This window comes from Astyanax mexicanus, chromosome 4 (assembly GCF_023375975.1).
Source record: "Astyanax mexicanus isolate ESR-SI-001 chromosome 4, AstMex3_surface, whole genome shotgun sequence".
Taxonomy (NCBI): Eukaryota; Metazoa; Chordata; class Actinopteri; order Characiformes; family Acestrorhamphidae; genus Astyanax; species Astyanax mexicanus.
In genome coordinates, this window is record NC_064411.1 from 34,332,058 (window position 1) to 34,350,263 (window position 18,206).

Below are 18,206 nucleotides of genomic sequence, written 5' to 3' on the forward strand. Positions count from 1 at the left end.
ATACATCTTTCTCTTGATTATATCCCAGAGGTTTTCAGTTTGGTAAAATCAAAGACATTCATCAATTTTAAGTGGTCTCTTTTTTTTCAGAGCTGTATATTTACATGTACTCGCATGGACATAAACTATCCAACATTTTGTGTTTTTGGTGTTACAAAAACAATATGAGTCAAATGTTTGGGTACATGTTCTCATTCCGTTTTCTTTCTTTCTTTATTTAATTCATTTTCTATGTTGTAGATTCATTTTAAAGACATCCAAATCATCATAGGAGGGCGTAAACTGGTTATTAATACCCTTCTTGACTTCAGAAGAAACACTGAAGTAGAAGGTGTCTGCAAATTTATGGACACTTGTGATGATTTTTTTTTTTTTTTTTTTTACAAAACCTACTGAATCCATCACACTGTAATAACGCACTGACTGAGACAGGCCTATTGCAGATACTCCAGATAATTATTATCCAGCCCTCATCCAGCCAGCGCCTTTAACAGGGGGGAGGTGGGTAAGGCAGGGGGCGTGGTTATGCCAGCGCTGGCTCTGACGTCAGCAGTCCGGTGTGTCTCTCCGGGCTTTGGGCTCCTCTCCTCTCTCCCTCGCTGGGAAGGCGAGCAGGGGGGGAGAGAGAGCGCGCGAGAGGACGAGAGACACAGAGACAAACAGAGAGAAGGAGAGAGAGCGAGAGAAAAACAGCAACAGTAGCCAGAAGAGTGAAGAGCTACAGTCATCCATCCATCCGGCCCTTCGTACCCCCAGATGCCCCCCACCCTGGGTACCAGCACCAGCACCATTACCAACATCATCTCATCAACAGCACCAGCAGCCTCATCTGGAGCTCGAGCCGTCGCGCGCCTCTTCTTTCTCCTTCTCCACCTCCTTCTCCACCTCCTCCCTTCCTTCTCTTTCATCCCCAGCGCGCGCTTCACGGACATCAAAGCCTCCATCCCTCCTTTCCCTCGAGCTGAATGACGGGCGGACGCTTCGACTTCGACGATGGAGGCACGTACTGCGGCGGCTGGGAGGACGGCAAGGCCCACGGCCACGGCATCTGCACGGGACCCAAGGGCCAGGGCGAGTACTCGGGCTCCTGGTCCAGCGGCTTCGAGGTAGTCGGCGTCTACACGTGGCCCAGCGGCAACACGTACCAGGGCCACTGGGCGCAGGGCAAGCGCCACGGCCTGGGCGTCGAGTCCAAAGGCAGGTGGCTGTACCGCGGGGAGTGGACGCACGGCTTCAAGGGGCGCTATGGGGTCCGCCAGAGCCTCAACACGCCCGCCAGATACGAAGGCACGTGGAGTAATGGGCTGCAGGACGGGTACGGGGTCGAGACCTACGGTGATGGGGGTGAGTAACGTACTGGTGGATGGACTGCGTGGTGGTGGTGAGGACTTGAAGACTGTTGGGTTACTGTATATGGTTCAGTGGTTTAAACCACAGTCCAAAACCTTCCTTCTTAATGCTCAAGAAGGTCCATTTGTTATTCCTCTGAAGGTCCAAATTAATTATTCCTAACTTTACATGGAACAGGCAGGCCTACACAGTATTTTGGCCAACGAGTTACCCATTGCAATATTGTTTTTGGTACTCAAACCTGTATGTAAAGCCAGTTTTAGTCCTCTGAAGGTGCTTCATGATTATTCTTCATATTTGTGCCTGGACTAATTGATAAGGTAATATTTTATATATTTTTAGGTCTAGTCTACATGAAAAACCTCAGTCATGTCACAAAATCATGTCCAGTTGGGCAGCAACACATGCATATTACTCCCTTTATTAGGACAGAGTAACAGGTAGAGTGGAGTCAGTTTTTAAAGCCTTAATTCTTAACCTTTACTATTGGTTCACCAGAAAGTCCTATAGTTTTTCCTCTGAAGGTTCAATGTGATTATTCCAAACTTTACATGGAACAAAAAGTATTTTGGCCAAGGAGTTACCCAGTGCAATGATGTTGGGTTTGGTAATCAAACCTATAGGTGAAGCTTTAGTCCTAAATCTCCACTACTGGTCCACCGGTCCTTCATGACTGTTTGTGTCTTTACCGGGACTAACGGATAAGGTAATATTAAGTTTTGTTGGTCTAGTCTAAGTGAAAAACCTCAGTCATGTCACAAATCATGTCCATTTGGGCAGCAACTCATGAATACTGCCTTCATTTGGACAGAAAAACAGGTAAAGTGGAGTCAGTTCTAAACCTTACAACTGGTCCACCAAAAGGTCCATTTGTTGCTCCTCTGAAGGTCCATTGTGATTTTTACAATCTTTACATGGAACAGGTAGGCCCACTGCACTTTGGCCGAGGAGTTAGTCAAACCTGTATGTGAAGCCTTAGTCCTAAACCTACTGGTTCACCAGAAGGTCCAGTTTTTATTCCTTTGAAGGTCCAACATGATTATTTTTATCTGCTCAGGGAGTAAGGAATGTTCGTGCCTGGACTAATAAGTAATTTGTAAAAACAAAACAAAAAAAAAACTTATTTGAAAGCCCTTACTGGAAAGTTCACATGATTGTTCTTGATTACTGATGGGAGAGTTGTAATGATGTTTTTGGCTGGACTGTTAGCCAGTGAGTAATTCAACCTATTTGTGAAGCCTAAGTCAAACGCGTTATTTGTGGCCAGTGGATAAGAGGCCCCACCAGAAGTTGTACTAGTTGGTCATTTGAAGCTCCAACATGATTTTCTTGGCTATGTTTAGAACAGGTGTAGTATGTTTATCTGGACACTTGGGCTGTAAAATGTTAGGTTGGGAGATCCAGCCTACTTGTCAAAAGTTATAGAACTTCACCATTGGTCCACCAGAAGGTTCACTGTTTTTTTAGGTCTAGTTTATATGAGAAATCTTCATGTACCAAAATCATTGATCAGCTAGAAAGTCTACTAGTAAATTTGTGTCTTGTTAAAAGCAGCAACACATGCCCACTGACTATAACAGGTAGAGTGGAGATATTTTGGGGAAAAAAAATAAGATGGACTAGTGATCAGCACATGTTGGTGGTTTATCCATTATATGAAATCTCAAATCCATACCCTCTAAGCTAGTGTTTTGGGTAGGGTAATGCTAAGTTTGGGTGGTCTAACAGTTTTTAAAGTAAACCTTTACTACTGGTCCACCAGAAGGTCCATTTGTTGCTCCTCTGTAGCTCAAATGTGATTATTCTTGTCTACATGTAGAGCAGGTAGGTTATACTGGCTGAACAGTTGGCCAGTGCTATGTTGGGTTTGGTGGTCCAACCAGTATGCAATCTTTAGTTGTAAACCTTCACTATTGGCATTTGTTGCTCTTCTGAAAGTGCACCTGAAGGGCCATTTATTGCTCCTCTGAAGATCCGACATTATTATTCCTAATCTCACATGGTGCAGGTAGGGTGTTTTGGCTGGAAAGCTGGCCAGTGCAATGTTGAGCTTTGTAGTCAAACCTATATGTGATTCCTCCCCCACAAACTTTTACTAGAATGTCCATTTGTTGCTCCTCTGAAGGTCCAGCATGATTATTCTTGTCTACACTTGGTGCAAGTATTTTAAGCTGAACAGTTAGCTGATGCAATGTTTGATATTGCAGTCAACATAATATGAAAACTCTCGGCCCTCTGGGAGTTCAAATGATTCTTCTTGATTACGTATGATATATTTTGAATTATTTTTTTGGTTAAACCAACTGTGCTGTTGGGTTGGGTGGTCCAACCTATTTGTGAAGCCTAAGTTGAAGACGTTCTGTTTTAGTACACTAGAAGTTCTATTTGTAGCTCCTTTGAAGCTCCAACTGCTTGAGTGGTTTTGGTTGGAGCACTGGCCAGTTCTCAGTTCTCATTTTGCACCTGTCCAACACTAAACACATTTGGACAAGGCAAAAATGTGAGACTGGTTTGTGGACCTTGATTTGGCTCACCAGAAGGTTCCACTAGTTGGTCCTTTGAAGCTCCAACATGACAGGTGGAATATATGTATCTGAATGTTTGTGCTGTAAAATGTTGGGTTGGGAGATCCAGCATATTTGTAAAAAGTAATAGAACTTTACCATTGGTCCACCAGAAGGTTATTTGGTTTGGTTGTCTAGTTCATATGAGAAACCTCAATCATATACTAAAATCATTAGTCCACTAGAAAGTCTACTAGTACATTTTTAAGAGTGGTAGGAAAAAGTTGTTAAGATTGAGGTTGGCCTGTACATAAAGTCTCAAACTCAGACCCTCCAAAGCTGGTCCATTATAAGGTCCATTTGTTGCTTAAACTTAAATCTGCAACATGAGCACTACATTTACTACATTTAGATTGATTTAATAATAACAACAGGTAGAGTGGAGCTGGGAGCTAGGCTGGGTGGTTATATTGATATATGGCTTTGGGCAGGACTGGCCTGTCATAGAGGTCATTGCTAATAATAGTGACATCTGCAAGCCTTCTGAATCAAAGTCCCCTTTAACAAGCGCAGACCTAAAGACATGTACTAATCTTCACTGGTTTGACTGGTCATTTTTAGTCCCCACTCAAGAAATATTAATCACATTAATTGCGTCGATGTGTGTTGAGACGGGTGCTGCGGGCACTACATAGGCAGAGATATGCACAGGGACGCTGACCTCCACTGTAGTACATTTTATACTTGTATGTAATAGGCATGTTGGAAGGAAGGATTCAGCTGTTGCTCAGAGCAGCAGGACAGGAGAAGGCTAGTTATGGAAAGAATGGCTGAAATTTGGGCTGGCAACCAACTTTATATGAATGGCTGCTCACATTGAGCCAAATTGCCAATGCGTTCAATAAATCTTAAAAGACTTTTATTATAAACTACAAGGCTTGTCACAATAAATACAGTATTGACTATCGTATAATATATGTAGATGTACATTTAGCTGACCTCAAAATTACTCATTGTGTTTATGTAACTAGGAGAGCCCATTAATGAACAAATCAGTATGTTGACTTTGTTTAAGTTTGATTTCTGTAGGATATTTCTAAAGTGCATTATTACATTATTATTATTATATTATTGTATGAGTGGTATAAAATTAAAGTAATATCTAGCCTGTCACAATATACTTTTTTGGACTATATATTTTGCCAGAAATTATTGCAATAAATCAAATGCTACCTTAATAATTAAGAATTTCTAGAATTTCTTTGTACATGAAATAACAACAAAAGGCAATATTAAGGTCATGAAAAAATTAATGATGTCATGTTCATAATATATGAAAACTTGATAGTGTAATTATTGTGACAGGCATAATATATAGGCATAATATAATTTCATCAAAAATATTCCTGGGAATATATCATTAAACAATATTTGCAAGGTCAGGTTTATAAGCAACTAAATTTTGTTAACTTTTTTGACATAAAAACATCAAATATCCATAACACATACATAAGTGGGTATTTTTTATTTATTTTATGTTTCGATTGACACTGTTATGCCACAAAGCAATGCATAAAAAAAATATCAGTAACCATTAATGTGCAATCCTTCATCGCTTCCTGTTAGTACAAAACGGGTTAGCATGTTAATATTTTGTGTACTAATCTGTATGATTATTAAGATGAGTATATTATATTAAACTTTAAGAACTAAAATTAATATTTAATATTTACTTTATGAACTTTAAATCTGTTCCACCACAGAGTATATCCAGGTTAAGAATGTGACAATTGTATAAGATGTTGCTGTTTATTTCTATCATAGTGTCGATATGCTTTGTATTTTAATATAGTAATAACATTTATACTACTTTCCACTGTGTTTTTTTGATTGTTGTTGCTTTGGACAGTGTGACGGGGTGGTAAAGCATGGTGACAAGTAATGGCTTGAATAAATAAATGGGGTAAATAAATCAGAGTTATGGTTGGCATAAGCTCCAAATTTCACAACGTGTCGGGTTACTTCCATGTTTTAAAATAGGCCTGGGTGTTCTGGCGGGGCTGTCAGGGCTGACACACTGGCAGCCCGAGATATAGGAGGGACAGCCATCCACTGTGTCACACACTCGTCATTCCACAGCTAGGGTTTCACAGGGCGTGTAGTAATTGGGGTATTACTGTCCCAGCAGTGCAGAAGATGGCGTTGTACGAAACATTCTTCGACATATAAGACAGTAACACGATGGTGCTATATTCATGCACGTTAGCGCATTATACACTATACTTTATAACTGGAAAAGGGATTTAAGAGATCTCATAACCAGACCGAGTGAAAAGGGAATGTAAAAGATACAAAAACATGATCAAGAGTATTCAAACATCAAAAAGTAAAACTTTCTGTGCAAAAATAGAAAAATATGGAAAGCAAATTTTGAATTCGCTGTTTTTACTCAGCCACTGCAGTAAAACTTTTGTGAATGTTGGTAGCAGGTTTTTTTTTTATTAAAGTAAAAAAAAAATGCTTTTTAATGTATGCATTCCATGACAGCTTGTGTTTATTAAATTGTTGTAATTGCTTGCTAAAACATTAGTAAATAAGTTATATTTTTGAACTCCCTGGGTATGATGTTTCATATTGTAGCAATGTCCAAGTTTGAAGTGAAGTCTAGAGATAAGTTAAGATCAGTTGGCTATGTATTGGTATCAGCTGATTTGTAGGCAATGGGTTAGATTAGTCTTGAGAGGTGGTCAGATGATTCATCATTTACAAATCGCTGCACCACTGTGCGAGGTCACAAGATGTTGAAGTAGAAATAAGGCCTTAATTCAATGTAGTATTGTCAAAATGCTACATGGCATAGTGGCTTGTTGAGGAATTGAACAGTGCTCATCATAAAGCATCTTTGTTTGTTGGTATATATCTGTTTGGTCTCTTAACGTTATAGTTATAAGCTAAATTGCTTGTCACAGTATAACAGTATGGTGTGATAGAATTCAATATGGCAAGTCCGGCCTGATATCGATGGATGTTTGACTCTTAGGTTCTCCTGTCACCTGTCCGGCCAGACTAATGGAAGTTTCTGAATGCCAGGCTTTCCCATCACCCACAACAGATCAGCTGCTACCATACAGTCTTTGCCATCTGCATCTGAATATATTAGACATATGACAACTTTCATTTATAAGTTGTCTTACGAGAGAAGGATGAGCCCCCCCCCCCCTCTTATTTATTAGCCTTAATAGTACATGTGATAATACAAGGTACTATGTGAGTCCTGGTTCCTCCTTAAGTTTCTTCCCTATCTACAAGAAAGAACATCAGTTGTAAAAAGCACGATATAAATAAATTTGATTTGAATATGAAGTACTGTGACACCTCACAGTTAATAAACATGTAGCAGTCTAAAATCTTTACATGCAGTTACACTAACTGTTTCTCTATCGTTGTTGTTGGCAGGTACGTATCAGGGCCAGTGGATGGGGGGCATGCGTCACGGCTACGGGGTCCGTCAGAGCGTTCCATACGGAATGGCCACAGTGATCCGCTCTCCGCTCCGCACCTCTCTTGCTTCGCTGCGCAGTGAGCAGAGCAATGGCTCCGTCCTGCATGAGCGCCTGACGGACAGTCCTGCCGGGACGCGTGGCGGCTTCGTGCTTAACTTCCACAGTGACAGCGAGCTGGGCGGTCCAGCCCGGAAGAAGGGACTGTTCCGGCGCGGGTCACTGTTCGGCAGCCTGAAGCAGCTGCGCAAGTCGGACTCACGCTCGTCCATCTCCAGCAAGCGGAGCTCAGCCCGCAGCGATGCCACTATGAGCCGCATCAGCTCCAGTGATGCCAACTCTACCATCAGTTTCGGTGAGGGCGAAGGGGCAGACGAGTACACGCCCATGGAGGACAATGTGGATGCCACCACCACAGAGGCCTACATGGGTGAGTGGAAAAACGACAAGCGCAACGGCTTTGGTGTCAGCGAGCGATCCAACGGCATGAAGTATGAGGGTGAATGGACCAACAACAAGCGCCACGGTTACGGCTGCACCATGTTCCCTGATGGCACACGAGAGGAGGGCAAGTACAAGAACAACGTGCTGGTCCGTGGCATCAAAAAACAGCTCATACCCCTCAAGAACACCAAGACCAAGCAGAAGGTGGACCGCGCCGTAGAAGGAGCCATCAGGGCAGCTGCAATCGCCAAGACGAAAGTCGAGATTGCTACATCAAGGTAAACTAAACCTTCTGCTGCAGCACTGACATCACAGTGACCATAAAACATTATTATTACTACCAGGGCCTGATCCATGTGACTGATACAGTTTTTGATACAGAACAATTTGCAGTAGATACGGAATTATTAGTAGTGGATACTAAATAATTTGTAGTAGATACAAAATATTTTGTAGTAGATACTAAATAGTTCATATTGGATACTAAGGGATTTATAGTAGATATTGATTTACTCATATGAATACTGAATAATTCCTGATGTATACTGAATGATCCATATTAGATTGTGAAAAACTCACATTAAATGCTGAATAATTCCTAGAAGATACTTAATAACTCGGTGTATAATAATAATTCATGTTAGATACTGTACAAAGTAGTTACCTAATAATGTATAATAGTTACAAGACAATATAAATTCATTCATACTAATTCACAGAGGATACAGAATAATTTATAATAGATGTTCAGTACAACTTTTATATCTTAACATTTAAAATAGTCTGTTACTGAATTATTAATGTTTCCCAAGAGACACTATCGAACCATTACTTAATTTCCCTTTTTGTCTCATCATAATTGATTTATTACTAATAAGATTTTTAAAAATTAAGCTACCATATCATTTTGTAGATTGGCTTGTGTAATTTTACAGTTTGAAGGCTTTGTTGTTGGCCGTATCTGTGATTATAGAGTTGATCCTCCTTACCTAACTTACCTTACTTACCTGAGTCATCGATTCCAGTTGCAAAAGTCGTATCACTTTTGTTTTCTCTCCATGGCTGTGGCATGTGGGGGGAGAAAGGTAAAGTGAAAGGAAGGAGAGATAGAGAGGGAGGAGGGCGTTGAGAGAGTGTGAGGCCGTGTTGAATAGTCTGTTCGCATGAGTGCCGTCATGTGCCCTGCAGCCACAGCTCCCGCTGAACATCTAATCGATGTAGGGCCAACAGGATGTGCTGGCGATGAAGTCACAGAGGCATGGGGGGCAGTGGCAGCAGCATAAGAAACTCCAAACGCCCCTGATGAGTCCGAGTAGGAATTCATAGGAAGTGGTTGACACAACTTTGATGCATCTGTGGTTATTCCAAAGACGTCCAGGGCATCTGTTGAGAAATAAAAACAAGCACGGGTGTCACTGGGGGTGAGGTGTTGCTAGGAGAGAAGATTCTTATGTAATTTGTGGGATATGTGGTGTATATGTAGGAAGATACAGATGGTAAAATGCTTTTTCAAGACATAAATGAGCAGCTATTTTCTGTAGGAGCTTTTGCAGTTCAGCCCATGCAGTGTTCCCTGATAATCACCACAGAATACATAGTCTTAACGCTGTTCGTTCAGCACACACAAGAAACGCTGGTGCGTCTTTCTAAAAATACACGAAGCAGCTTCTCACCTTTGAAACAAAATAGCTAGAGAATGCTTTTCCTTCTTGTGTTTCCTTCTAGAGCTAAGCTAGCTGCTTCAGTGTGTGATTTAGCGTCCATACTAATGCTTAGCATTAGCATAATGCTAAATGTTCAGTGCATGAGTTAGCTAGCATACATGCTAATGCTGGAGATGTGAATATACTAAAGTAATTCTAAATCTAAATTTCTGATATTTTGACATTGCTGTTGTAATGTTCTAAATTAATACATGCTGGTGTGTGTTTTCTAAAAAATACACCAAGCTTATTACCTCTCACCAAAATAGCTAAAATGCTAGTTCTTGTATTTACTCCAAGAGCTAAGCTAGCCCTTTCAGTGCATTATTTAGCTATCAGTCGTTAACAGGTGTTGTTCACATTATACTGAAATTATTCTCACTTGTTCTGCAGTCAGCATTATTTTACCTTATTTCCATTTGCTTACCCTTATAATGATGCACTAATGTGGTCAGGTTCTCGGTCTTTTGAAGTAACTAGCTAATGCTAACGTTACATTCATGCAGTGTTTTTGATTAGCCAGGCTAGCACACAGTTTCAGACGTTTCATGATGTTTCATGATAATCACATTGATTAATTTGTTGAATAATTTTGACTACAATTTGTTTAATTCGTGGATTGACCTTTAGGGCTCCATTGTTTTTTTTACAGCTAAAATGTGTAATATATTACTAAACTCTTGGTAATACAAGCAAAGTCTGCTGTGCTAAGTCAAATTTTTTAGATGTCTCTTTAAAACCTCAAAAAATTCACTTACATAAAGTTATTATACCAAGTGGTTATGAATACACTGCCTGATGCCTGAGACACAATTTTACCATAGTTTAAAGAGGATTTTATGAAGTATGAAACATGTCCTTGAAATTATATATAATTAAAATAGTGGACAAATACATGCACAGATTTATACAAGTAATAGTCATAGAACACAAGGTTCAGTTTGTTGAGGTTTGTTCAGGCCCTTCCACATGTATCCAGATATTTTTAAAACAGTAAAGTCTGCAGTACCAAGCACAAGTTTCACTGATTACAGCCCATATTCTTACACAGCCTTCTTTCCTTTACTGTTAAGACAGCAGTCAGACTGTGTTGTTTTAGTCGTTCATCTGAAATATATAAGCAGCTTCTAACCTTTGAAACAAATGAGCTAGAATGCTAATCCTTATTATATCTTCCTAGAGGTAAGTTTGCTGCTTCAGTGCATGATTTGGCTAGCTTACATATATACTTGCGATGTAAATATGCTGACATAATCATAACTGTATCAAACATTCTATATTATGTGAATAATATTTTGACGTTATTATATTGTTATTAATTATTTTATGCTATTCGCATCTTTTCTATAAATACACCATAGCTTATTATGTCTTAAACTACATAGCTACAGAATGCTGGTCCTTCTTGTATTTTTTTCTGGAACAAGCTAGCTAGCTGCTTGAGGGCATGAATAAGCTAGTGTACATGCTAATGCTGCAGTGTAGACTAGCTCTTGTAGACACACTGAAATACGTTTATCTCTCTATTATATGTAATGTTTTCAAATTACAGGCTGGTGCTTCTTTTCTAAAAAATACACCCAAGCAGCTTCTCTCCTCTGAAATAAAATAGCTAGAATGCTATTATTATTGTGTATTTTTCTAGAGCTAAGCTAGCTGCTTCAGTGCATGATCTGATTAGCTAACATACATGCTAATGCTGGTGGTGTAAATAATGTAAATAATCATGACTCTATATTATGTCTTATATTTTGACACTGTTGTTGTAATGTTATACATTTTTTCAGGGCCATTTTAAAGGGATAGTTCGGTATTTTTGACATGAGTCTGTATGGCATCATCATAACCAGTGTCGTGCATCCACTCTGACTTACCCCCCACAGCGTCCTGTGAGCCGAGTTCTTGTCCAGTTTAGGTCAAAGCGAAAGTAGTCCGGCATGTTTGCTGGGGTCAGGAAAATAACTCCTTTTTCTTCCCAAAGCAGTACGTGTTCAAAAGAGTGATTTATTTACATCACAAAAAACTAACCCTGCAAAAGTCACGCCTCGTAAATCACTTGGGTCCTACTTTCTCTCGTTCCATATCAATGCGCGCAGCGCTGCAACCTGACAGCTAGCCTACGTGTTTGGGTCGCTTTGTTTACTTCTCGCCTCGAGAACATGTCTGACTACGAGAGTGACGAGGAAAACATTGATCACCGCTCAGAGCCACGGGGATATCTTTATGAACCCGAGTATACAGATGTTGAACTTCGCCAAATGGAATTAGATCAGGCAGAAAGAGAGAGGGTGGACAGAGAAGTGGTGGAAGATGAAACTGGAGCCACTGCTGGAGCTGCGATACCCAGGGTGGCCGACAAATCCTGGTGCACTTGTTTCAAGTGCGAAATAATGCAGACCGAGGTGGAATGCTACTGTTGCCACGAGTGGGACTTAGTTATGCCCGAGATGCAAGACCTATCCATTGATGAGGATGTCAGCGGGGCAGCTGCTTGCATCACAAACAACAGTGACTTCCCTGCACTCCTGAATGCTGGTGTGTTGAGAACTTTTTTCCATGTTCCGAAGATCAACTGGAAGAGGCGTCCCAGACCAGCTGGACCCGATGGCGAGTTGTCTGCAGAGTAAGTGTTGTAAATGTTGTACAGGTTGTTTGTTTTATTTCCTAACTTTATGCTATATAAGTGCTCAATTATGCAATGACTTGTTAGGGCACTGTATGTATTTACTATTTAGTAACCTGAGTCCTAATAATATGCTAGTAATCTGAGTAGTCATGCTAATGCTATAACATTATGGTGATGCATAACTTTATAATTGTATTCCCAAATGATTTCTTTTCTTAGAACATAATTTTTGTAGCATAGATTTGTAAGACAGCCTCCTGAGCTTCACCATGTCTGTAGGTCTCGCCCACTTTACTCATGAATATACTGTCCTAAGCTGTTATCTATACATGTGTGTCTGTATATAAATAAACAATACCAACAGCATCAAAATTCTGCAATAGCCAGAAATGTTGCGTACATGTTGTTACTATTTCCTGATACAAACCTGTCCACGGAGTTGCTGACGATTGTAATAACAGTCAAGTTTTGACGTTTTGACAGCGAGTGATAAATGATTACTTTTATGATTATTTTCCATATTGCTTTGGAATAGCCCTGGTGCACCTTTACGCTATGAGCGAATGCTGTAGAGAACATTGGTAGGCTACAGTTTTATTTACCTGGGGTGCAGGGACAGCAGATTTCTTCAGAATCCGTTTCTTCATCTGTCGTTGTCCAGGACATGTGGATAAAAAGTCATCATCGCTGAAGTGCGCACTGCAAACACAAAGCTTTTTTATTTTTTCCACTTTTGTGTGCACATGGATGCCCAGCGCTAGTACCCAAAGTTTCCTCAGAGCAACATCAGTCACAGGAAAACGATGAAAACTCTGCGGAGAATCAGCCACATCTTTGTTGCTACAGCCTGGATAGTCACAAGTCCGCACCATTTTAACACACACACACACACACACCTAGCTATATATATATGTGTGTTTACAAAGCTTATAAAAGCCAATAGACTTCTCCCTAAAGTTAGCTCGTTTGCGTTGCTAGTCTGAACACAGCTGCTAAGCACTGCCAAAACACAGAACAAGTTGACGCGTGCGCAGCTCGCTGTCAGAATGACGCGCACTGATACGAAATGAGAGAAGTAGGACCCAAGTGATTTACGAGGCGTGACTTTTTCAGGGTTAGTTTTTTGTGATGTAAATAAATCACTCTTTTGAACACGTACTGCTTTGGGAAGAAAAAGGAGTTATTTTCCTGACCCCAGCAAACATGCCGGACTACTTTCGCTTTGACCTAAACTGGACAAGAACTCGGCTCACAGGACGCTGTGGGGGGTAAGTCAGTGTGGATGCACGACACTGGTTATGATGATGCCATACAGACTCATGTCAAAAATACCGAACTATCCCTTTAAGGCATATGGGGGCCCCAAGCAAAAGATTTTTTTTTCATATTTAAAAGAAATCCAGCTGCTTTTACAACTACTAATATTTAAAAACACTCCAAGCTACTGTTTATGTTTAGTATACAAACTTACGACTTGAAGGTTATACGATAAAATTATTGTAGGTTATTTCTACTCCCGTAACCAGTCTTTGTCTGGGGTCCTAGGCAATTAATCAGTTTGCTTGCACTGTTGCAACGGCCCTGATTTAAAAATACACTAAGCAGCTTCTCACCTCTGAAACAAAAGCTAAAATGTTAGTCCTGCTTTTATATCAAACTATCAAGAAGATTCAGTACATGATTTAGCATATATGCTCAGGAAGTATTAAAACCATTTTTCAATAAATATTTTTTGACATTGTCGTATGTTATAATTTATTAATTCCAGTGCATCTTTTCTAAAATTTCATCAAGCTTTTCACCTGTGAACAAAATAGCTACTCCTTCTTGTATATTCTCCTAGCACACATGCTAATTCAGGAGGTGTGAATACACTGAAACAATCTTACCTCCATATTATATGTCTTATATTTTGGCATTATTGTTAAATTATTATTTTGTACTGGTTTGTCTTTTCTAAAAAATAAACCAGGCTTCTCACCTCTGAAAGAAAAATAGCTAGTCATTCTTATATTTCCTCCTAGAGCTAAGCTAGCTGCTTCAGTGAATGAATTAGTGAGCATACGTGCTAATGCTGGAGGTGTAAATACAATGAAGTAATTTTTAATCTGTATTATGTGTCTAATATTTTACCATTGTTATGTGAATATTATAAGATTATTTCATTTATCACCAGATATTTAACTTTTTTAGGAGAGAATTATTTACTTTTTTAGACTAGCAAAGACAATCTGGACTGTGTTAAAACAAATATCTAAAATATCTCTCAGTTCAATACAGACTAACCTTATTAGAGTATTAAAATATTGTTTAAAGTGAGAAATGATATATTGGTAAAAGATCTGTATTAGATAACAGTAATTTTTTACAGTTTAAATTCTAAATGCTAATAATTGAAATATAATATAAAGCTAGTAGAAAAAAAAAACATAGCATCTTTTAAGCAAGTTCTCAATCCATTCAAACTTGGACTGATTTAACTGTCTTATTAAATCAATGTCCAAATTCTGTCTGTGGACATGTTATCATGATGTTTGAATGCCTGAAATAACAATGTAATATGGAACAATTCTGTTTTTTGGAAAAGTGTAAGTGGTGTACACATTTCTGTATGTTTAACTGGAGTGCCGTCAACTGGCGTAACATCTGACATTTGAGGTAAATAGTATGCAGCATTAGACATAACCTCATAATCTTATTCTTATAATATTCTTCGAAACGAGAAGTATATTGACTTGACAACTAACTGTTTGCACTATTAATACATTTCACCTAATAATGCTAAATACTAATGAGGAATGAATGATGAATGAGGAATGATGAATGAGGTAGTAGAGGTAATTTAGCATCACACAAACAAGTACATGCTAACTGGTTCTTGCTTGCTTTAAAGCACATGTTGCCATTTTATAGCATAATTAATAATAATGTGAAACAGCACTGTAGATCACATAATTAAGCAGTACTGTAATACTTGAGTTGTAAGAGTTTAAATACAGCCGTCACTCTACTAAATAAACATGATCTAAAATAACAGACCTGTATTATTTTAAATCCCGGAAATCATTAAGCATTCTCCAAAGGCCTTGAAGGCCCTGAGCTCCCCACTGGAGGCGAATAATTGCTCCGGTTCATGTTAGGACATGATAAGTGTAAAATCTAGCTCTTACACACGCATACACTGTAGCATGATGACGCACGCAGTTTCCCATGAATTACCGCATTTTACTTTTATTGTCTTCTGCGCTTTACACTGAGTTTGACCTCACGACTGCTTTCTTTATCTTCCATATCTTAATGTGACGGTGCGTTCCATCTCACAGGGGCGGATGTCTCTGACTAAATAGCGGCTCAGTCGTGTTAAATCAGTGTGAATTGTTACATAAAGCTCTTTTTCCTTTTTTTCTTCTTCTTCTTTTTTTACGCAGTCCCTCTCCGTCTTCGAAACGGTGTCTGCATCCACACGACGCTGTTGTCTCAGCTCAGGCCGCTCATTACCATGTGCATCATTCTGATGGCCTGGAATATGAATTTTAATGAAAGCTCCAATAACGAGGCTTACACAATCCGTGCCGCTAATGAAATAGTAATATGTCCCAGAGCAGCGGTATGAATTAAATATCTCTCCGTGCCTTTGAAGACTGTTATGGAGAGAAGTGATAAGCACTGAGAGGACTCTCGGAATGTGAGGAGAGGCTGAGAGGGCTTGAGGCAGAGGAGTGGGGGGTGGAGAGAGAGAGCGAAAGAGAGAGAGAGATCTAACTAAAGGGGAGAATGAGAGAGATGGGGATACTGAGAGGGAGAGAAAGACTAGGGGCTGTGCTCTCTCTACCTCTCTCTCTCTCTCTCTGTGTGGCGTCTCTTAGGCCTGACTAAATAAGGCAAGACAGGAGTTGGCTCCTCAACCGCTGACAAGAATATAGTCCTGCGACTGATACAGTAGTCAATCTGTGCACTCCTATCATCTGTTGGAGCACTCAGCAGAGTGAGCGTGTTTGTGTATGTGTGTGTGTTTCTTTGACACCAAGATAACTCACAACTTAGCCTCTGCACTCAATCTGCTATTACCAGACAGTGTAGAATTTAGTAGTGGAGTACCGGATCACAAAACGAATCTTAAAGGTTTAGATCAGATCACAGTTTTAGAATTTCAGTCAAGTCATATTTAATTTTCAGTTAAAAGGATTTTGTGATAATGCTGAATTAGAGACTTTTATTTTGACATTGTTAAATTGTTAAAGTTACTTTTATTTTGACACATTGTTTGTGACACATTGCTTTTCATTTTGTATAAGTGACTATTATTTTTGACACATGTTGCACCCCAAAGCCCAGGCTGCACCAAATGTAGGCCTAATTTCTTGACCGCTATGTCGTAAAAGTTTGTTCTAATATAAAGGGCCATTCGTATACAGTCAAGAAATGCAGTCAATGTTCAGAGTGATTTTAATGATGCAACTGATGGATCCTTTGTGGCTTACAGTTAGCAACAATTCGGTAAGCAATGTCTTTGGAGCACAGTCTTCATATCTTGATTTTAGCGATCGGTTAGCCGCTAATGCTCCAGTCTTAGTGCTGGAGAAATTTGGGAATCTAAGCTTACTATAAATAAACAGCAGCGATTTAGTAACTCAAATAAACGTTTTTCAGCATTGCCTAGTAGCCAGCGCGCTTGGAGGACAGCACAGCGATACATCGGTTTCGATACATCAGCTCACAGGTGCCTTATGCTGCGGACATCACCCTTTAGTGATGTGGGGAGCTTGATGGCAAAGCTGCATGAGCTGGGGTTTGAACCTGCGACCTCCCGCTCATAGTAGCCGAGAGAAAATAGATTTTCTTTGATAGTGTGCCTTATAATATGCTGTGCCTTATAGTGCAAAAAATACAGTGATAGTGGAGTCTGTTGTCCTGAGGTCAACATATCTGATTATTTTTACTTTTTTATACTCATCCCATGTCTCACACTAATATTACTCAGCTATCCACTCATACACCAGGGTGATACCATTCCAGATGACTAAATGTTGTGAATGTTGCTTTCTTGTTCTCTGAGCACAATGTTTACAAACCATATCAGCTCACATGAAAAACACCTGCACAGTCTGTATGTTTCTACTGCAGGTTTGTGTCAAAATATAATTACAGTTAAAAGTAACAGGTAGTATTGGCGATTGGCGATTCAACTGCAGATCTTACACCCCTAATTATGGAACATTGTGGTACTAGCATATATACCCCAAATATTCGAACATCTGTTCTTATGAGTAAATTCATTATTTTAATTTGCTTCCAGAGAAAAGAACTTACTCATGACTAGTGTGGACTGTGGGGTTCTCTGAAATTATAGAGATGCATCCAATACTTTTGGTTTGAGTTGAAATGATACAGTACTCACCTTGCTCTCCATATTACAGTGTACATTTAGTTGAAAGGAGTGTGTTTGGCCTCTGTTTGTGTGGGTGTGTGTATGTGTCATTTATTTTGCCACCAAGATATGCTTGCAGCCCCAGCAGCTGTTAGCATGTATATAAGCATTTCTTGCTATGAACATACAGGCACCCTTTTTAAAGCATTTCACTTTGTCTGTACATTTCTAGGGGTTTAAGAAAAGTGGTTAATTTTCCACATAGCAGTGATGTTCTTTGTCTTTGTACCCTATGTGTATCCCATGTATATGTTCTGATTGGAGAAAAAGTAATGTGTGGTGTATGTTTTGCTTAAGACAGTTTTCCTTAAATAACCAGAATTGTAATCTATTTACTTGTTTAAAGAATCAGAACAAATCAAACTCCTTTGTGAAATGAGTATTATATTGTCAGCTTGTTGGTTGTGCTGAAAGGAAAGAAGGGCGGCATAAATATGCTGTGCTTTAGTTTTGTTGTAGGTTTTTGTTGAAACAATACTTTATTTATATTTCTCTGTTTTGTTTAAAATTATTTTTTATTGATTACTCTATTCTGTTTCAGTAGTATATGCTTGAAATCAATAAAAAAAAATGTTTTTATATCTCAAAGAATATTGTTATTGAAAAAATATCCTGGTATATCGTGATATTATTTCTGGGCCAAATCGCCCA

At 39.4% G+C, this 18,206-nt stretch overlaps 1 protein-coding gene across 1 annotated transcript in view; it reads left to right on the forward strand.

Moving 5' to 3' along the window:
- The first annotated feature begins 965 nt into the window (after positions 1-965).
- The window catches only part of jph1b (junctophilin 1b), a 37,966-nt gene continuing 20,725 nt past the window's right edge, over positions 966-18,206 (forward strand). Inside the window, exons 1-2 of the mRNA XM_007252982.4 lie at positions 966-1,344; positions 7,311-8,076. Of these exons, the coding sequence (XP_007253044.1) occupies positions 966-1,344; positions 7,311-8,076 (1,145 nt within the window). The remainder of the gene's footprint in view (positions 1,345-7,310; positions 8,077-18,206) is intronic.